Source organism: Phyllostomus hastatus, unplaced genomic scaffold, assembly GCF_019186645.2.
Source record: "Phyllostomus hastatus isolate PE091 unplaced genomic scaffold, TTU_PhHast_1.1 phas_contig_196, whole genome shotgun sequence".
In the NCBI taxonomy this organism is placed as follows: Eukaryota; Metazoa; Chordata; class Mammalia; order Chiroptera; family Phyllostomidae; genus Phyllostomus; species Phyllostomus hastatus.
In genome coordinates this window covers 40,014,030-40,036,547 of record NW_025333709.1, presented here as the reverse complement: position 1 = coordinate 40,036,547, position 22,518 = coordinate 40,014,030, and the positions used below count along the sequence as shown (strand labels likewise).

Sequence of the window (22,518 nt, the reverse complement as noted above, 5' to 3'; positions counted from 1 at the left end):
TTAGATGTAGAATGTAATGAACTAAATAAACTAACAGACAGATAGAAACAGACTTAGAGAGAACTGAGTCTGTTCAGTGGGAAGGAGAATTGGGGGTTGAATAAAAAAGCAATGGGGTTTAAGCAAAGAAAAAAAGTACTCAGACACAGACAACAGTATGATGACTACTAGAGGGAAAGCTAGGAGTCGGGAAGTAGAAGAGGGTAAGTGGGAGATTAATGGTGATAGAAGGAGACGGTGATAAACACACAATATAATATACAGATGATGAATTATATAATTGTACACCTGAAACCTCTATAATTTTAACCAATAAATTCAATAAGACTATAAAAGTAAACAAATGAATTTGGTAGTAATACTGGGAAATCAACTTCTGAAAATTCACATTCAGATGGACCCTAAACTTCTGGTTTTATGTACTAGCTTAAGTAGTGGGGGGAAGGGAGGGAATAATATCAGAGACCTAGTGCTTCTTCATGCATGCTGTCATACATGTTGAAACATTATCAGAACATAAATGAGAACAGCTACATGATTATGTGGGAAAAATGTTCAGGGGTTGGGTTACAACAATACTCTGTTTTTTTTTTCTAAATGAGACTTCAATATTTAGTACTTTTATTTCCTTAAATTGGAGTAATATTTTGATTCATATGGAATTCCTTCAAATATGTTAAGTTCTGATAATGAAGATCACAATGCCAATGTGTCTTACAAAAATCTGTGAAGGTAGAGATTTTCTAGTAGAACCATAGGCTTTCATGCCAGGGTGTCTCAACTTTGGCACTAGGAACCTTTGAGCTAGATCGTTTTTCCTGGGAGTGGGCAAAGTTTTGCTGTGCATCCAGGGGTGCTTAGCTGTATGCCTGGCTTCTTCCCATGAGAAGCCATCCTTCAGGTTTTTAAAAAATGTTATTATAGTTGACATACAACATTATTTTAGTTTTAGGTGCATGACCACTTGTATGCACTCATGTACACACCCTCCTTATGTGTCCACTGACCAAATGATTCATTTATAAGAAAAACAGGTATTCAGCTGTTCTGAGCACAGGCTAAGTTCATAGGTATGAGTCAAACATAGTGTTCTTTTCAGGAAACAATACAATTCTCTATATTCAGTGTTTTGGAGATAAAGATTGGGTGCTAATTGAATATTCAGCAATGACACCTTACCTCAGTATAGGAAAGGGAGGATCAGAGATGGCTTCTTGGAGAAAGTAGTTTCTGAAATATGTTTTGTAGGACAAATGAAGAGTTACCAATTCAGAAAAGGTGAAGAGCATTTGTGAGAGCTAAAAGACCACGTGTTAAACTTGGAGGTATAAGAAAGCTTACTCACATATATAGCATATATATGTATGTATATATATGGATATGGAGATCTATATATAAATCATATGGTAATATATCGATATATAGTAGATATATATGTAATTTTAGTTATTTTCCCTATCAAATCTCAATTTGCTCTACATTATATGAACAAAATTATAATATAGTAATCTGCAAGTCATTGCCTACAACATCTAATTGCCCTTTTTTCTCAATTTTCAGTTTAGTAATGGTATAAATATCTTCTTTGCACTGTGAATTATATGAAATCTATTTAGAATAGGAAAGCAATTTTAGACAGGCATGAGAAGTGACACACATATATTTCCTGTAAATCTCCTGCTGTATTTATCTGATGATTTTGGACAAAATCATCACATCAGAGATAATACATGTTCCTATCATGGCTATTTTTATGCATTTAATAATGTATTCCAAATACTGAAAATTTGTGTTAAATTGTATTAACAACCAAGCTAGTGGTTTGAGTTCATTCATTTACTTTCATACACACATATATTTTAGGCCCCAAAAGGGTCAAAACAGTAATTTAGATTAAAGTTAATTTAAGTGAGGGTAATGAAACTTGGGAAAGATATCTCGAATTCTGTTGGTAAAAATGAGTATTTCAGGATCCACACATTCTTTAAAGGTCATGACAGGCTGTTTAGCGATTCCTAGACTTCCTGCACACATCAGCTGGGCACCGCAGGACTAAGTTCAGTTTGTCTGCCATCGTAATGGCAGGTCTTTAGTTTGCTGATCTGTTCTGTTTCACCTGGTCTACGCAGATAGGCTGCTGCTCAGTACCGAAGGTGAAGAAAGTGAGTCATAAAGATGAATAAACATACTGACTTAGGTTCTGCACTCCCCTGGCATTTCGTCATGTCTAGACACATACCTAAGTGTCCCAGAAAAGCTAAAACGAGGACAAGGACATTTAAGTTTAATGTAGCCTCATTCCCCTGGAAACCAGAAAAGCCAACAATAGAGTAAAAAGGAAAGACAATGGATCTTAGTGAAATACTAGATTTAGTAGAGTGACTGACAGACCTGCAAGGTCCTTGGGTAGGGAAACATATTTTTTTTTCATTTTAAACAACAGTTTTTCAGTAGGTCAATTTCCTTTAAAAGTAATTTCACAAATTATTTATTGTATTATTCCCTAAGGCCAAGGCGATGTGTGCAGGACAAAGATGAAGATGACACAGCCATTCCATAAGTATGTGCTTTTCTAGTTAAAAAGCTCAGAATTTGAGGGACATAGACCAGTGTACTGAACACACATGTATATTATGTACATATGTGTGTGTACGTAGGGGGTATATTTCTGTTTTATAACAATTTAAAATGTTTTATCTATCTTTATGTTACTAATATAAACTATTAATGTGTAGGTAGGTTTGATGTTATAAGAAAGAAAATGATGGGAAATAAAGGTTAAATGCACATAATTTCTACAGTTGTAGAACATTTTTGTTTGAATTATGATCTTGATTTTCTAGGTTATAGTAATTCTGTTTTACATTTTCTTACAGAAATATTATAACAAGTTTCTCAGCCTAGTTGTTAACCCTTTAGCAGCCAGGCTTAACTTGCACATAGAATCACTTTTTTTTAAATGCTGGCATTTCATGATACTGGCTCTTGAATTTAGTTTAGGAAACTTCATACCTCTGACTGGAGATAACCTAGTTTTCTTCCTTTTGGGTCCACATGCCATGCTCACTTAGTGCTTCAGTTGCAGAGTGGGCCAAGTAGATCTATTTGGGTTATTCATAATAGGTTGGAAAGATAATGGTTTGTGGTCCAGCTCTAAAGCATTTTGACAACACCATACACTTTCAGGTAGTTTAACTTGAGGGGGGCAGTAGGTAAATTTCTTCAAATATAAACATGGTGAATGTGTGGGATGTGCTGCACATGTGTGTATATACTATGTGGCTTCCTTTTGCAATGATAATAATCAGACTTCCACCCTGGGAGTTCCAGCTGCTTTAAGCTATAGAGCTATAATTGATGCCTGCCTTTCAAAAATGTAGCTGATAGTTCTGTAAGTAGCACATTCAAGATTACATCTAAGTACAATATATTTTGGAAATGCAATGGACGCATAACTGTAACATCAACCTTGAGAACTGCTACAATATCCTTAACTTGGTTAAGGGTGTACAGATTTATTTCTTAATTAAACTTGCAATTTGGATTACAGATTTCAGTTAATATCACAAAAATGTTACAAGCTTGGGTATACTTTATTGCTGTTTAATGTAAATTATTTGTTAATTGCTTCATAACAGCTTCCGGAAGAAAATACAATACACTCAGTCACACTTTTATGGCAGCAGCTAATCCCAAGGCCTAGCGCCTGAAAAAAAGCTGCATGGTCCTTACTGTTTTCTGTGGATTTTTCACATTTTCTTTTTTTTTTTTAATTCTTCTTCTTTATTGCTGTTTGATGAAAAAAGCACTTAGGGTAATGACTTGTTTATATAATTTTCTCTAAATGTTAATTCAAAATCACTTGTTCTCCTACATCAAAATATTTTCTTTGATTATAACTCTTGTATGCATCACAATGAATGCTTAATCTAATTTCAGTTATGTAGCAATGTGCACTTTTACTAACACTCTGGAAATAGTTATGTATTTTGTGCATTTGACTGTTTTGTGTTCTTTCTCTTTCAGTGAATTTATTGGATTCACGTACCGTCATGGGGGACCTGGGATGGATTGCTTTTCCGAAAAATGGGGTAAGCCTTTTATAACATTTTCCCTTCAACTTAAGCGACCTGAATATACATTGGGTTAAATGCCACGTGTGGTTGACAATGCCTTGGACAGATTTGTCATGAACAGCACAGGGGTGTGTGTGTGAGGGGGACGGTGGGGTTACAAATTAGCTCTGATTGGGAAAAGCAGGAAGGGGGTTCAATGACTGTATAACAAACATGTGATTTCTTCTCTCTGAGTATTCGTCCATAAAGAATTGTGAAGTCACCTTCGATATTCAGGAGCATTTTAGATTGAAGAAACCAACAAACTTATAGAATGAGTTTATCTTAAAACAAAATTTAAAAAACTGCTGCCTGTTTGCCCTTATCCTGGTTATATTAATTAGGAAATAAAGGTCAAGTATCAATGACCAGTGTCAATTCAAACACTGGGGCAAATTTATTTTGTATTTCTTTACTAAATTAGAGAATGAAAATATTGTAAGAAATTCCTTTAAATTCCATTGAGATTAAAAGTTTCTCAGATTACCAAATCAGTCATCACTCAAAGTTTTTTTTCAGTTTTTGAATTTTTTTTCAGTTTCAGAAAAAAATGTTCATTGGAACATTTCTACAGTCAGCAACTTTTTTGTTAGTAAATTACTTTACTGGTGCATATTAAAATAAATATTTTTGGTGAAAATTATGTAAATTGCATTTTATAAGTCATAAATTTATTATTCATTTACTTTTAGAGAGAGAGAAAGGGAAGGAGAAAGAAAGGAAGAGAAACATCAGTGGGTGCTTGCCTCTCGCACACCCCCTACCAGGGACCTAGCCTGCAACCCAGGCGTGTGCCCTGACCAAGAATTGAACAGGGGACCCTTTGGTTCACAGCCCACATTCAATCCACTGAGCTACACCTGCCAGGGCTAATATTTCACTATTATGTTTAAGCTAAGATTACCCAAATTAATAACCAACTACTTTGCGAGAAAAACAAAAATATTTTTAACCCTCCATTTTAAGAAAAAATAGGTTGAATATTTAACTTTAAGGGGGAAAGAATTCATGGACATTGTCAACAGCGTGGTGACTGTGGGCAGCAGGGGTGGGTGGAGGTGGAAGACAGTATGAGGGGACAATGGGTAGTGATAAAAATACAATAAAAATGAAATGTTAAAAAATAAAAATATGCAATTTAGAAAATTATATATACTAATAATATTTTGTATAATTTTGAGGGTTAAGTTTAGTTTTTTTTAAGTAGCTAATATGATTACAAATCTGGTATTAACAACCCAAATAGCCAAATTTTTAATTTCTTCTATTTGATGATTAAGCCAGGTGTGTTTATCAGTCCCTTACTAAAAAAGTTATTATTTCAGAAGTGAGTTAGTAGTAGTAATTGTTGTAATTTATAATAATTTATATGTCAATATCCTGACCTCAGTGTGCTTTCTCTTTTTCAATTTATTTGGTGTTTCTTTTTAGTTGTTAAAATTTATAACTGCATTTAGAGATACAATATAAATAAATTGAAGACGTTAGAACATGAGAGAAGCCAAATGGAAAACTGTCCTACTCAGATATGGCTGGGCCAACACAAGTTGTATGTTCGCCTGGTCTGTCGTTCTTTCCCCTTTCCTGTGCTCCTCTCCCCGTCTTTCTCACCCCACCCCCGCTTTTTCTTTCATCTGTCACCATCACTATATAGGTAGAGAGCTGTCTAACATCTGTGACTGAGGACCTGTAAATATATTTTGTACTCTCTGTTTTTACCACAAACTGAAAATGATTTATCACATAAATATTTTAAGTTGCCCTTTCTGAGAATATGGCTGATACGCTGCGTTGGAATTAAATTTTGAAAATTCCGAGAGAATATGTCATGTTCTTTTTGAGTCTAGTTTTGTGTTCTCTGGTTTCCATTCTAAAGTTACTCAGAAAAATGTTGACAGAGTTTAACTATGGGGGAAAATCTGGTGTTGCCCTGGCTCTGGCAGCTAGAAATGTTGGGGGAAATTATTCAGTTTTGTACATGGTTTCTGTACAAAGCCCAACTGATTTATTTAAACATTTATAATCTCTTTGTATCAACAATGCTCTCCAATCATTCTAACAATTTTATGCTTTCTTTTTCTTTGTATTATAATTATTAGCAAAATGTTCAGTTTTTAGTATCTGGTTTCAGTTAGTATTTTGCTCAGATTTTTACATTTTTTTTAATTCTTGTAATATTTTTAGTGATGTTTCATTTGATATAGCTATGCCTGATGTTACCATTCAGAAAAGAAGAAACTGATTTAGAGAAACTGAGTGCAAGTGCACTTGTTTACATATGTGGAATGTGTGTGAAACCCAGGTGTTATATTTTGTTATGTAACGCAATTGCAAAATGAAGGAATTTTTAAAACTATAGTTTAAAGAAAATGAGCATACAAAGTAAAAGTAATTCTAAAAGAAGTATATGTACATTTAATAAGTTGTTATCAGACTGTGCCATTATGATTGGGTAAGCAACCTAATTCTAGGTCAACTATATAGAGAGGTCAACAGAGTAATGTGATGTCAGCAAAAAATGTGGAATAAGGTCTTCTAAACTTTTCTCCTCCAGAAAAGATATTAAAACACTAGAAAACATGTAAGAATCAATTTTTCAGAATGATAAAAATTAAGCGAAGTCTTGGAACCATCCATCAACATTTATTTTTAAAAAATGATTGAACCATGTTAGAACAGCAAGCTTTGTGGCATTTTGAGGTGCCCTATGCTCTTTCTGGCTTTTCAGCTCTCAGGTAACTTTGACAAACCAAAAACCTGCCTCCATGGCAAAAACTAGTAGCCTAGCAGGCACTGGAAGGGGCAGAGTAGGGTAGGAGAATTTTTAAAACTTTATTCCAGAAATTTGTCATTATTTAATCTGATGACTCCCAGGAAGACTGCTCTTGTAAAGCTGCCTTGATTTAATCTGACTCAGAGCTCTCCCAGTAGAAAAGCTTTTATTACACCAAGTAAAGAAGTAAATGCTATTTTCAGAAATCTTCCTGAACTTTAGTCCTTAAGAATGAATGTTTTATTTCCTTTAATGTTTTTTATTTTTATTTTTAAAATGTTATTGTATGTTTTCCATTATCACTTGACCCCCTTATACCCCTGCCCGCCATAATACCCACACTGTTGTCCATGAGTCCTTTTTCCTTTTTCCCTGATCTTTCCATCCCCTCACCTTCCTCCCACCATTAGCTGTCATCTGCTCTCTGTGAGCCTCCTGTCTTTGCTTTGGTGTTAGCTCAGTTTGTTCATTAGATTCCACAGATAAGTGATATCATATGGTGATTACCTTTCTCTGAGTGGCTTATTTCACTTAGCGTAATGTTTTCCAGGTCCATCCATATTGTCACAAAGGGTAAGATTTTCTTCTTTTTTTATGGATAAGTAGTATTACATTGTGTAAATATCCCATAGCTGTTTTATCCACTCATCTACTGATTTTATTTCCTATATCAATAAAAATCATCACCCCAATTTGGGCTTAAAAGTTGGGCAAGTACTTAGGAGAAACACTTAGGCATCCCTTGCAGCCATGTACATGTTCCACACCCGTCTTAGAAACAGTCACTGTACCTGTGACACTTTCTGTGCTTGTAAGCTCCTAACTTCTCGTAGCTGCCTCATGCCAACCAGCAGACAGTGTTCTAAAACTTGGCTCAGTTCCTGGCATGTAATAGAACTTCAATAAGTATTTATTGGAAGTATAACTTATTTTATTTTGTTTTATTTATGGAATGGATCATAAATTATAGCTATATTTGTGTATAAGATTAAATGAGTCAGACTGAGAGTGGAGCTTGGCACAGTGTTGGCTCTCAGGAAACACCCCTTCTTCGGCTTTGCATTGCCTTTCTATTCTCTTCATACTAAGAGAGCTGCCCACCAGTTTGTTTTAATCTATAGGAGTGTTTACATGAATTCACTGTCAGCATGTAAAGGTTGGGAGATTTCATAGAAAATGAATATCCAGCTCAGCAGCCTTTTATGATCTCCACAGCCAAAAACTGAGTAGTAAGGCTGTTGCTTTTTTTAAGAGAGTAAGCGATTTCTCCCATTTGACTCAATTTCCACTTGATACTCTTCACTCATTTAAGTTGCCAGTCTGTAATGTTGGCATTTTGTGGAGTCAATTTTTACTATTTCACACGCATCCAGATTTTCTTTTGTTTCAGTACAGATATTATTTTTAAAACTCTTCACTTAGTGTTACATGCTGAGATGGTTTCTTTCTGTTTTTGTTTTGTTATTGCTGCTGTCGTTGTTTTAGACTACTTCACCTGAGTGAGGACACATCCTTTGAATTTGAGCTTCAGTATGTGTGTTTTAGCTGCAGTGTACAAGATAGTGTTTCTCTGTGTGTGTGTCTCTCTTATAGTAGTAAGTTGAACTACTATGTAGTTCAATGAGTTGAACTCCCCTCTTTTTTCATTCTGGACATATCTAGAAGTACTATGTTACAACAAAGTTTACTTTAATGCATTTTGCTGCATCTATTCATTCAACAGATATGGTTTGGGCAGTTGGTACATGCCTGTTTCTCTTCTAGGTACTGGGGTTAAAACAGTGAAGAAAAGAAACAACATTTCCTGACATCCTGGAACTTGGGGCAGTGTTATTTTGAGAATGAACAGTCATGATGTTGGAGCAAAGTGGTAGATGAAATGCTTTCTAGTCATTTTTTTTCTATACAAGAACAAAAGTGGCACAGGGGTGACAGTGTTTGCTCCAAGTCATTCGAATAGTCTGTGGCACAGCTAGGAAGAGCAGGTGTACTGTGCTGTGCTCAGCACAGGTGATGTCATGCCGCTGCTTCTTGTTGCCTTGCTATGAAAACAGTGCTCTTTCATGTACGTAATTCCAATTAGTACTGACAATGACCATGCAAAAGAGATACTTACTATTCTTTTTCTAGAGGAGGAAAATGAGGCTCAGTGCAGGTACAGCACTGAGTTCATACAGCTGGTGAGAGACTGAGTCCATTTGAAACCCAGGTCTTCCAGGACACTGATGATTTTAAACAAGAGTTGAACTCCTCTGAACAGTTAGGTCTCCAGAGACATGACTAGACACTGGAGGGTGCCCAGATTTCTAGTTTATATAAAAGACAAATTGCTTGCTAAAGAGAAATTCATCTCAAAAAAAAGTTTATAAAGAGCCAGAGTGGGTCACATTTTATCTGTTGCTAAATCATAACTATTTGACAAAAATGTATAGCACATTGATACTCAAATATAGAACTTGCATTTGTTATAATGTGTGCATAGACTATGTAATTATATAATTCGATAAAGAGATTGATGGGTAAATAATTAAAAGGATGAATCAACACCCCACTATGTCTGTAATTATTGTGACCTCTATGAATATCAGCTTTTCTATCTGTTAAGTAGGGGTGAGCGGCTATTATGTCATTTATCCTGCATTGTTGTCTTAGGATTAAATAAGGTAATGATTTTGAATGTACCATGTGGTTCTTAAACCACTAAAGAAATAGAAAAAGTGATGGTTGGTAGAAAGGCTTCTTCTGTGTTGCTGTTTTCAAATATAGCCAGAAAGCAACATTTTAATAGTTAAAAGTAACAACCACTCAGCTATGTCTTTGGTTGTTAAAAAAAGTAAGTAGACTTTGAGAGGTTTCATTTCTGAACACCCAGATGTGCGACTCAATCCTCTCATCTCCCCTTGCATAAAATTGAGGGGCAGGTTTATAAATTATTTTCTTTTTGCCAAAACCAGTCTTTAATTATAAACAACAACAGCAACAACGAAATAAAACCAAACAAGCAAAAACACAAACTGACTTCTGGCTTAATTGTTGTAAAATATGTAGTCACCCTCAGCTCTAAATTTTAATATTTATTTGAGTAAATATTTTTTTCTTTCAGAGCACCTTTTTAAAAATAATTTATACTGAAGGTCTCAAACTTTTTCAGCCTCAACCCATTAAGACATAATTTTAACAGTAATAGTGATGCTTAAGAATGGGGCTATAGAATAATAAAGAGGCCTTGACAATTCAATGATTTTGTGATGGACTCTATTGTCATCCTTTATTTTTTATGTTTTCATTAGATTTCATTTTAAAATACTTGTACACTTTATAATCATTTGACTTATTTTTTAAATAAATAAACTTTAGTTTTAAGAGACATTTTAGGTTCACAGAAAAATTAGCAGAGTATGAAGAGTTCCTATGCGACAACTACCTCAATATACTCCTCATTGTTTCTACTATTATTAGCATATTGTATTAATGTGATACATTTGTTATAATTGACAAACTTACATTGATACATTGGTATAGTTAAATGCTTTAGTTTCTATTAGAGTTCACTCTTTGTTGTACATTCTGTGGGTTTCAACAAGAATATACTAACATATACTTACTATTACAGTATCATAAAGAACAGTTTTGTTGCCCTAAAATCCCCTGTGCTCCACCTGTTTAACCCTTGCCACCTTCTTCCCTCCATCCTCTCTGGCCTCTGGGAAATACCTATCTTTTTACTGTCTCTTTCTTTGCCTTTTCCAGATGTCATGTAGTTGGAGTCACAGTATTAGCCTTCTCTGATTGGCTTCCTTCACTTAGCAAGAGGCATTTAAGCTTCTTCCATGTCTTTTTGTGGTTTGATAGTGCACACATTTTTATCATAGACTATCCTTCTATTTTTTATACTCAGTTGTGGGATTTTTGTAAATAACAGTGGCCCATAACCATAACAACTCCATTTCTGCAACTCTCTTTCGTCCCAAATGACAAGTATTTCATAGTAAACTTCACTTCTAGACTAAAAAAAAGGTAAGCAAAGCCTTTAAGAACATAAGTTTTTTTCTTTAAAGGTAAAATCCCATTTCAATTAAAATTATGTAAATGTTTTTAACAGATGAGCAAATCTCATAGTAATGCATTTGTTTGAATTTGGATCCAGTCATGTGGCTAAATAGCAGTAGACCCAATAGGCTTTTTCCAAAGTCAGTATTTTATCACTTAGGCTTTCCTCTCTTTTTCTGCCCTTAAACTGTCAATCTCCTATCCATAGCTTTATCAGCCTGTTTGTTCACACCTTGGAAGTGTTTTACTTTCTTCTAATTGCATCAGAGTTATTTCAGTCACCTTCTGGAACATTTAATATTGATTAATCCATATAGTGTAATAAGCATGGATGTAAACAACCTTGTTTCCTGGACTTTTTTAGCAAGTGTTTTCAAGGCTTATTCTTATGAGAATAAAATTAATGGTTATGGTGTTTGTTTAGAGCAGATTATGCTCTTAGGTCTTAGAAATTCCACTACTGCAGTTTTTTTTCCATCTGTTGTTGTTACAAATAATCACCAGATACACCTGCCTCCTTGGCTTTGGTGGAAGCAACTTTTCCCCACTGAGTTCTCTGTATTTCCTGTAGCACACAATGCGCAGGCCAGCAAGCTCCCAGGGCACCACCTCCAAGTTTTATTGCAATTCTGCTTTTATTTTTACTCTCTTATCTTCTTCCAGTCATTGAGGATAGACATGATTTTGAGATATTTTACTATGCTAATCTTAGTGGCTGTTAGGATTATCCATATTTATTTATTCACTTGAGAGAGATTTCAGTATATTGACATAAATAGTAGTTTTACTAAAGTGGAGAGAGAGGGACCTGCTTTCAGCGTTGGGAGAGAAAGAACTCACAATACATAGAAGATACTTGAAAACAGGAGCTGATGGTGTTTCTGTTTTATTGCTACTTTGTGCTATTTTATGATTTTTTTTGAGGCAGAGAGTCTGTGTATTTACTTTTAAAGTTGAAAGTAACTCAGGTTCAGATTGCTCAAAATGGACTGCGAGTATATTATGTGGCCTTTCTTGAATCCCGAAAGACTTAGACTGGATTTTCTATTCTGAAGCTCAGATGTTGGCCATAGTATGTGTGGAGGTTTTATATATGGTTCTTTTCTTCCCAAAATTAAAGGCAAAGAATGAGAAGAAATATTTGAGCACTGCTAATTTCGAATTCTGGTTATGATCATACTGAATTTTGCCAGAACCTTTCTTTGGCTCTGCTTTCTGTTGAAGGAGTGGAAAGATAAGGACAAGCATTGAGGCCCACACCGAGTTGGAGAGGCTAATAAAGATTAAAGTAATGCTGAAGTGGGTAAAAAAAGAACACATTAGTGGATATAGAAAAGCTCTTTATTTGGACAGTGATAGAAAATAATTCTAAAGGGAATGGGTATTATACTATATAATGCAAATGCCAGCATAATGAAGAACCATTCTGCTCCAAAGTAGCTTTGTATTCATTATTTTTTAGAAAAACAAAAAGCACACCCAACCCCTGAGGTAATTAAGATAAATAATTTAAGGAATTAAGCCTACACTGAAGTTTAGAACAAGCATAATTTTGCTTTTAGATTTCCTACATGGAAACTTAGCAGTTATGAAGAAAGTTTCCTAACATATCCAGCTTTGCTTTGACATATGAAACAAATGTGTTTATTTTTTGATATATGCAATAATGAGGAATGACCTACCAATAGTCACAGTATATTCCTGCAAAGTAAGATTGAGACATGCAAGTATTATATGTTTGTTAGGTGTCATTTTATTTATGTATTTAAAATCACTATGAAATAACTCAAACATTTTCTTCTTTTGAGGTTCAAAACACTTTCCCTATGTTACAAGGAAACTTAGAAATATAAGCTGGAAAATAACCTTTATCCATGACATTCTCTTGTTAATCCCTCCTTAACCTGAGTGCAACTGAGCAGCTCAAGGCCGCATCCTTCTATTGGCCATTTCAGTCCCACTTTCTCAAAAAAGCATGGCTCCAGGACTAACTCTCTTCTTCCTGGGTAGCAGGTCAAGCTGGGGGATGCTGCTTTTCCCTCCATCCCAGTCTCTGTCCATTTTTTCCCTCCAGATTACACTGTATACAGCTATGTTATTTACATTCATCTCCTTCTCTAACTTTCTACACAAACACAATTCTTATAATCTGTTCCTTTTTTTGATGGCCTTTTCTTTAATCCTCACCCTGGGAAGATATGATTTTAGAGGGAGAGGAAGTGGGGGAAGAGAGAGACATCAATTGATCGGTTACCTCCTATACCTTTCCAGACCTGGGATCAAATGTGTAACGCAGCCATTTGCTGAGTGGGAATAGAACCCGCAACATTTCTGGTGTATGGAACGATGGTCCAACAAACTGAGCCACCTGGTCAGGGCTTTTCATGGCTTTTTCAATTGGTCTTTATAACAAGACTGGAGCATAAATGTGAACAAAGAGTTTCAGGTCATTTCCAAAGAGTCATATACACATTACTGTCACCTCAGCTACAGATACACTTGTATCAATCATTTCCCAATATAATTCTCACCTGTTTCATATTGTTTTCTAATATTTCCCTCTTTCACATTATGGGAATTTCTGTGTCTCTGCCTTGATGTTTCTCTGACAAATCATGTAGTCCATGTAAAGTCTGGGCCTAAAATCCTTCTCTTTCTAAAAAAAAAAAAAACAAAAAACAAACAAACCTATCTACTCTCAAAGAATATACATATCAGTTTTCATACATGAATATAAATATTTTTTACTCTCATCTTCCCTTTAAGTAATGAAGATATTAAATAAAACTAGGTCTTGTAGGGAACCCTAGGGCCCAAACACCAGGTATTTTTCTGAGTGGTTTGATTGCTATTTATCATGATCTGTGTTTTTTTTTCCATCCCTACCCATTTTTCAGCTATTTTCAATTCATGTGACAGTGCTCCCGAGCAAGTCAATTTGAATTAATTTTGCAAGCAAAATGCTTTATGGTTCTGAGTACATAATCTCCCTCTCCCACAGAGGAAAAATATACTGTAATCATTCAGCATTCCTATTGATTATATCCATTAAAGGCAGCAGGGGAAGAGAGAATACTCAAGACTCTTCTGTGTTTGAAGTTTTTTGAGGCTTTTGCTATTTATTGCCTATTCTCTCTGTTTTTTTTTTCTTTTAATGTCATTCAGTGCTTGCACTAATGCAGAAAGTGATGGTCCAAACTGCTCAACCTGAAATGCCTGTCCTCTGGATCTTAGTTGTTTCCATCTTCATGATTTCATAGCCCATCACACTTTATCCCAAATAACCCGATTTCTCTCTTCTTAAGTCCCTAAGCAGGGGTGTCCAACCTGAGGCCCACAGCCTGCATACAGCTCAGGATGGCTATGAATGTGGCCCAACACAAAATCGTGAAATTGCTTAAAACATTAGGAGATGTTTTTGTGATTACATGTCACAATGTATTTAATGTGGAGCCCAAGATAATTCTCCCAGTGTGGCCCAGAGATGCTTAAAGGTTGGACACCCCTACAAGGATTTATACAAATTTCTATTTCCTGTTTAGTACACAGTAGATGAAATACTTCACTTCCCACTCTCCACTAACCCATCTTAATGCTAGTCATGTTTTCAAAGCCCAGCAGAAGTTACACAACATTAAAACTGTCATTACCACCCTGAAGGGGGACCACTTCCTAGACTGAGTTAACTTAGCATTTATTAGTTATGAGTTATTGATAGTATTACCTGTGGTTAATTAGAAAATTAGTTATTGATAGTATTACCTGTGGTTTGTGTGAATACTGAGAACCTCTCTAGTGAAGACTTTTTATCTTTAGTGTGAGCATGCCACTCTATGTCTCAAATATTAATTCACACTACTGATGAATACATAATTAGACATCTAAATTTTAAGGATGTGGTGACAATTGGGCTTAAAGGCTGAACATTATTTTTGCTAAAATAGAATAATGAAAAATACATCAAAGTTTAGACTTGAGTTCTTATTCATTTGATGTCATGTGAGTCTGAGTCAAGAACTCTTCATTTAATTATATAAGTTATTTTGCCAAAAGACTACAGATGTCTAGCTCTGAGGTTATATTGATAAACAGGACTCCGTTCCTATGGTCACCTATTCAAATAGATAAGTTTTGAATGATGTCCCCTAGAGTTATGAAATATACAACCTGCACACACATATGCATAATTGTTGGGACCTCTCTCTATTCAGCTTGATACAGATTACTAGTTTATATGAATATTTGCCTCTACAGAGGCAGTATGGTTAACATGAAGAATTTGAAATCAGGTACTCCAGATTCAAAATCTTGCTCCTCTACTTACTCCACTTACTACTGCTACATTTAGCAACTTAGTTCATCTCTATCTCTGTTTCCTCATCAATAAACTCTGTGTGACAATACCACAACTGCACACATTTCTTATATGGATTCGAATGAGATAATGCAGTGTTTAGCACGATGTATGTATTAAGGAGTCAGTTTGTGTAATTGCTATTTTTTTATCTTAGTTTCTGTTTTCATTTTTATTTCCCCCAAGAGGTACATAGTGGCCATGATAGACTTATAAACTCATTTTGTCTTCACCATTATCTTACCGTCTTGAGTGTTTGAATTAAATTGTAGTTAAACCCTAAAGTTGTAAATATATTCACTTATTAAATGAAGAATCTGAATTTTTTCTTTTTCTCTTTTTTTTTGTCATTACAAATTGTGATTTAATTCAGTTGTCATATAAGCAGTTCTGTTGGGAACATCTAATGTGTGTCCATTTTTCTTTAATTTTTATTTTAACTGTTGTTCAAGTGCAGTTTTCTGCCTTTTACCCCAATTCCAGCCCACCCCCCAGCCTTCCCTACCTCCCTCCCATTTCCACCCCCCCTTGTTATTGTCCATGTGTCCTTTATACTTGTTCCTGCAAACCCTTCCCCTTCCCCCCTGAAATTCCCTCCATTTTCCCTCTGGTCACTGTCAGCCTATTCTCAATTTCAGTGTCTTTGGTTATATTTTGCTTGTTTGTTTGTTTTGTTGATTGGGTTCCTGTTAAAGATGAGATTATATGGTATTTGTCTTGAATTTTTTTCAAAAATAAAGAATTGAGAGGTTTTACCAAAAGTCACCTGGCACTTTATTTGTTAGCACATGTATAAAGTTTCCTAAAACATTTAATTGTTTTTCACTGATGGATAAATAAAACCACTAATATTAATTTTTGTGTCACAATTCAGAAATCTAAGTAGGAATACATGCTAATTGTGACAAGAAGCAAAAATTCACATTGAAGGGAGGAAACACTTTACCAAATTCAGAACAATTTATAATTTTGTAGATTGGCCAGTGCTATGGTGTGAATGTTTGTATCCCCACCAAATGTATATGATGAAATCCTAATTCCCTATGTGATAGTATTAAGAGGTGGGGCCTTTGGGAAGTTCTTAGGTCAGGAGAGTAGAGCCTTCCTGAAAGGAATTAGTGGCCTCATAAAAGAGGCTCCAGGGAGCCACTAGGCTGCTTCTGCTCTGTGAGGGTGTAGGGATGTCTGACACCTGGAAAAGAGCCCTCACCCACCCATACTGGCACCTGGATCTCAAGTTTCAGCCTCCAAACTGTGAGAAATGAATTTCTATTGTTAATTTCTATTTGCTACCCAGTGTGTGATGTTTTTATAGCAGCTTAAACATAATAAAACAGTTGGCTTACACAAATCTAAAACAATTTAACGCTCTTAATGCCATCTTTTATGCATCCCTAATACAGAGCAGGAGTACAAGGATGGTCATACACTGAATAAATATTTTTTAAAATTATTTTATTTATTTAATTTTAGAGAGGGGAAGGGAGGGAGAAAGGGAGGGAGAGAAACATCAATGTGTGGCTTCCTCTCACGTGCCCCTTACTGGGACCTGGCCTGCAACCCAGGCATGTGCCCTGACTGGGAATCAAACCTGCAACCCTTTGCTTCTTAGGCCTTAACTCAATTCACTGAGCCATACCAGCCAGAGCTAAATAAATGCTCTTTATATTCAAAAGAATTTAAATGTTGCTGTGCATTTTCTCTTCAATAGGGTATAGGTCAGTATTTCATTTAAAAATTATTAAAATAAAATGTGATGCTTACAGGGATAGTTTCCAAGAGATATTTGAACTTTGTGGGTTATCCAGATAACTGAAGCTGATTATTCTGTTGATAGAATTTTAATTGTTTTCAAGGAACAGAAACTTTCTTCACCTAGTTTAAGAAAGGTACTAAAGGGGAGCTTGACCCAAGGTCACTTGAATTTTTGAAATAATGAAACTGAGGAATTGGGCATGTTCCCATGAACTAGGTAGTAGTTGCCCCTTGCTTCTCTGGTTCCTGCTTCTAACCAGTAGTATCTTCATTCATCTCTCTGCAGTCAGATTTCTTGATTTCATTTTGCTTCAGGCTTTCCCACAATTCCAAGTTTGATCTCCTGTATTTCAAAGACCAGATCAGACCGACTTGGAATGTTTGAAATTTCACATAGAAAGAATGTGATGAGTTCCACTTGGTTCAGCTGTCCATCACTGAGGGAACCATCTCTAGTCGGGGTGGGGGACAGGGATCGGATGGCACAGCATATGGGTAGCTTGAGCTGTTGGTGACTGCTCCTGCAATACTGAGAGCAGCTTAAAGAAACCTCTGAGCCTCATTCTATTTACAGTCTCTTAGGAATTCTGATGATGAAGCATTTGTCTAAGTGCAATGTTTGTTTTTCCTGTAAAATTGGTTCAGTTATAAAAATAATTTATAATGTTAAATATTATATTCTGAAAATTTTGCAGTGAAAAGAGTTGTTTCAGCATGTAATTTTCATAATGGTAAAGCCTGATCTCAATGAAACACATAGATTTTACCCAGCTTTCAATAATTTTGAGTGGTCTATTTGAAGTTTTTAATTTTATTCAATAATATTTAATTATTTTATATGATTTAGTTGATATCTTAGTGTTACCTGCCCTGCTATTCTAATATTTCAGACTTCATTGTTGTCACTGCTTTACATCTTTTGGTTATCAACATTATTTTCTGTACCAGGAATATCTCTGTGCCTTCATGCTACTTTAAGTCCATATTCCTGTCTGCATCTAGTTATTATCAGTTGGCATAAAACTAATAACATCCTATTAGCTCATTGTTTCCCTAGGGTCCAAGCAACTAACCCCTGTGATTGCTGACCTGGTTCTGCAAGTCCCTGTGCTGCAATAAAGCCAAGTCTCTTGCTTAGAAACAAGTGATAGATACAAAAATATAGAAACATAAGAGGCAGGCAACCTTTACTATTGATTGATACTGCTTTATTTTAGGTGGAATTCCCTTACATGTTTAAACTACTTCCAAAATATTACTATGCATATTTAATGCCATAGGTTATAAATCTGAATTTATTTAGAAAATATATTCCAGTTCAATTTTGCTTCCTCATTTGATCTAGAACACATAATGGAAATGGTTCATGGTGCTTCACTGAGCCCAGCTTGTATTCCACTCGGCACCAGACACATCCGGACCAGGCAGCTGCCACTGCTGTTGAAGTTTCATTGTAAACAGTTTTGGAGAGTTGGGCACACATGGGCTTTTAATTGATCATAACATGAAAATATGTAATAAGCCAATGAATCACAGGCTCTGCTATGATTACAGATTATTCAAATAAGGCAAGATTACTCAGTTTGTGTCACAAATCCTTTCAATGTGCATAGTTAAAGGCATAACGATGAGTATAATCCTGACAGATAGAGTCATTTCATTAAACAAGCTGCCTTGTTTTACTGTTTGCTGCCAGAGTGAATAATGGAATTAAAAAAAAATTAACAGTAGTCATAGTATATCTCATTTATATTAGCTGATAAATCTGGAATAGTTGTTTTTTTTAAGATTTTATTTATTTATTTTTTAGAGAGGGGAGGGAGGGAGATAGAGAGATAAAGAGATAGATAGAGAGAGAGAGAGAGAGAGAGAGAGAGAGAGAGAGAGAGAGCGTGAGAGAGGGAGAAACATCAATGTGCAGTTGCTGGGGGTTCTGGCCTGCAACCCAGGAATGTACCCTGGCTGGGAATCGAACCTGGGACACTTTGGTTCCCAGCCCGCGCTCAATCCACTGAGCTATGCCAGCCAGGGCTAAATCTGGAATAGTTTTATTGTCTTAAAATATATAGATTAAGGTTACTGTAATTACAAATAACCTATATAATTGTAATACTAATATCAGGAAGATTAGTATGGTTCCAAAAAGCAGCATTAATATGACATTGATCTGAAAGGTGAAAGGCAGGTACCATGTCCTCAGATGTGGATAGTGCTTTCTAGCTAGCCAATCACTAGTGGCTTTTGTGGCAGCATTATTGATTGGTGCACTGAAGTTCATTCTTGACATCCAAGTATATTGTGTGTTTTCCTTTGAAGGTAGACAAAAGAATAAAGAAATTAGATCATATACACAATAAGTAAAATATTAAAGATTCTCTTGTATACCCTCTCCACATCTTTGAATGGAAAACTTAGGACAGCATTGTGAAAAATAATAAATGCAACATAAGGTTTCATAGTTGGATATTTCATGGTATTAGACAAATGTGGTCAATATTTTCCAATATACTTGAACTAGCTTCCTTTTAAAGTGAATTCAGAGAATAACACACTATGGAAAACACCACCACCACAGCAGCCACAGCAAAACAATCAACAAATAGTGATAACAATATTGGTTCATACTGAGTTAAATTAGTGAGTTGTTCCAAACTTTAAATCGGCTTATGCATATGTTCAAAAGTGATTATTGATCATTAATACCCATGTTTTATGCTTTTTTGGTTCTAACTTTGATTTAAAATCTAACTTAATAAGCAATTATAATATGTGCAAAGGTGGTAACACTCAAATTAGTTCATAGTTGGAATTTGTGTAGACACAAAGAGATCATCTGTATGATTCTAGGTGGAGTGGTCAAATCTGTGAGTTAAATTGTGAATTGGTGAAGTTTGAGAATTTAGGCAACTGCTATGGACTGCATATTTGTGTTTCCCCATTCATATTTTGAAGTCCTAAACCTCAGTGCCATGGTATTAGAAGGTAAGGTCTTTGGGAGGTAATTAAGCTAAGAGAGAGCCCTAAGGATGGGATTACAAAAAGAGGGAGGGGGAAACTTCCTTCCTTTACTTATGAGGACACAGCAATAAAGTGTAATAAAATGTTCATCTGCAACTAGAAAGCAGGCCTTCATCAGACACTAGTTCTGGCAGTGCCTTGACCTTGGATTTCTCAGCCTCCAGAGGTGTGAAAAATGTACATTATTGTGTAAGCTACCAGTCTATGGTGTTTGTTGTAGCAGCTTTATCTGATAAAGGAGACAGTTTTCATTCTTCTAAAAGAATGACATGTTATAACGTGGTCAAACATGAAAAAGGTAACAAGAACATAGGAGAACTCTGTCTCTTGTTCAAACAAAATGAAGATGTGTTCATGAAACAAGACAAACTGTTTGGATGTAGGTAACTTATGGAGAGCTAAAATCTTGAAGTTATGCCAATACTTCCAAAAGTAATGTTTTACTAAAGACTGTCTGAAACAGGAAGGAAATGTTTTAAGCCAAAGGGGTTGTATACTCTATACTCAAACAAGTTTGGTAAGTATTAAATTACATGATGTTAAAAATGTTTCTCTACCTGCTATATAATACTAAGCCTTTAATAAATTAATGAGCATTCAAGTTCTCCCAAATGATTTGACCAGGAAACATCTTATCCACTATACTTATGAATATCTTCATGAAGAAGGTTTAGCAAATACAGTTTAGTATCATTTTATTCAAACAAAGAACTTGTTCTGTTTTTGAAACCTATGTGAACGTACTGATTTATAGAAATGTGAGTAGAGAAATAACTTTTTCTCCTTTTTTCATAATAGCATGTGGAACAGTGCCTATGAATCACTCCCCTAAACATGACTGGAAAAGTTGTCAAAACTACTGCAATAAAAACTAACTAGGCTTCCACAGGAAACTAGAGCCTGTACGTAGTTGCTAACATGTTGAGTGGGCTGCATCAGGCTAATTCTACATTCTTCTTACACACACGCATGACCTAGACATGAACGCTATCACTGGACAGGATTTCTGATCTACTTTTCTCAAGGATCAATGCCAGAAGTCCCTTTTTTATCTGTAGGAGTGAGGAACTCAATAATTTATTCAACACATGTTCTGATTAGGTATCTATATAATCTAATCTTTAAACTATTGTTCCTTTGTAGAACAGAGAAAGAATCCATGTAAAATCCCACAGAAAGTTATATTGAACTAATGTTAGTATTAAAAGAAATTATCTATCTTTTCCTTAAATCTACTGCACCACAGATGCACAAGTGATTTTTAAAATAAATTAGCTTGAAATTATATTTGCATATAACCTTGAAATTAATTTTTATACAATTGTGGATGCATGTATTTATCAATTCATTGAACAAATATTTATCAAGTAAATCATGTGCTTGAGTTGCACTAGGCATTCAGGATATAAAAATGCTACAAAAATTCATTGACTTTTTTCATTCATTGGAGATTATATCATGATACAATTACATGCATAAAAGAGTTCAAGTTTATAAATGTTTTTAACAATGGATTTTTAACTCCAAATTTAAATGAGTTATAGTTAAATATTCTATCAAAATAAAAAAATAGGTAATCATGTTATTTTCTATGGACTCTGGAAAACATGGGAAGCAATTCTTATATTTGGTTATATTTAGGCTTTTACTGCAATGCATATGAAAATTTCAGAAGTTAAAATGTATTTTCAGTATTTCAGTAAAGTAGTTGTAATTCTCCATTACAGGTGAAGAATTTAAATATCAAGCCATATTTTACATAATGCCTTTTTTAAATGTTAAGTTGTTACTAATAATTCAAGTTAGTTATATGTAATTTCAGTTAACTTTTATTGAAATACAGCATTTAAATATTTATTTTTTATTTTAAATATTTTATTTATTTATTTTTAGAGAGAGGGGAAGGGAGGGAGAAGAAGATCAGTGTGTGGTAGCCTTTCACATGCCCCCCACTTGGGACCTGGCCTGCAACCCAGGCATGTGCCCTGACTGGGAATCAAACCTATAACCCTTTGGTTCACAGGCTGGAGCTCAATCTACTGAGCCACACCAGCCAGGGCTTTAAATAGTTTTTATTTTAAAAAGTGTTAACATACTTAGATACTGGGATTTGGATTTTACCTGTGTCAATTGGTGATAACAGAATCAGTTTTCTTATTTTAATGGTAAAATGAATCTGTTGTTAATATATTTGAATTTCTTATCATGTAGCTACAACCACAACAACAAGGAGATTTTAAATTTAGCTCACTTTTGCAATGTCTTCCTCCTGTTATTTAAGTATGTCTATTACTAAATTTTTCTTGGCAGTTTTGCTTTGCCACGTATGGAACTGGGAGAGAAACATTAAGCACTGTTTAAATGTTCAATATCTTAATATTCTTGAGTGTCATAGCTGGCATCATTCCATGAACAGAGAAGACAACAGTTTAGCCCTGGAATTGCATACTGTA

General features: G+C 35.0%; 1 protein-coding gene across 11 annotated transcripts in view; it reads left to right on the top strand.

The window, feature by feature from the left end:
• EPHA5 (EPH receptor A5) overlaps positions 1-22,518 on the top strand; it is a 313,122-nt gene that overhangs the window by 23,465 nt on the left and 267,139 nt on the right. For all 11 annotated transcript variants that reach the window (XM_045834335.1, XM_045834334.1, XM_045834338.1 and 8 more), the window contains exon 2: positions 4,027-4,091. In XM_045834335.1, coding sequence (XP_045690291.1) covers positions 4,027-4,091 — 65 coding nt within the window. The remainder of the gene's footprint in view (positions 1-4,026; positions 4,092-22,518) is intronic.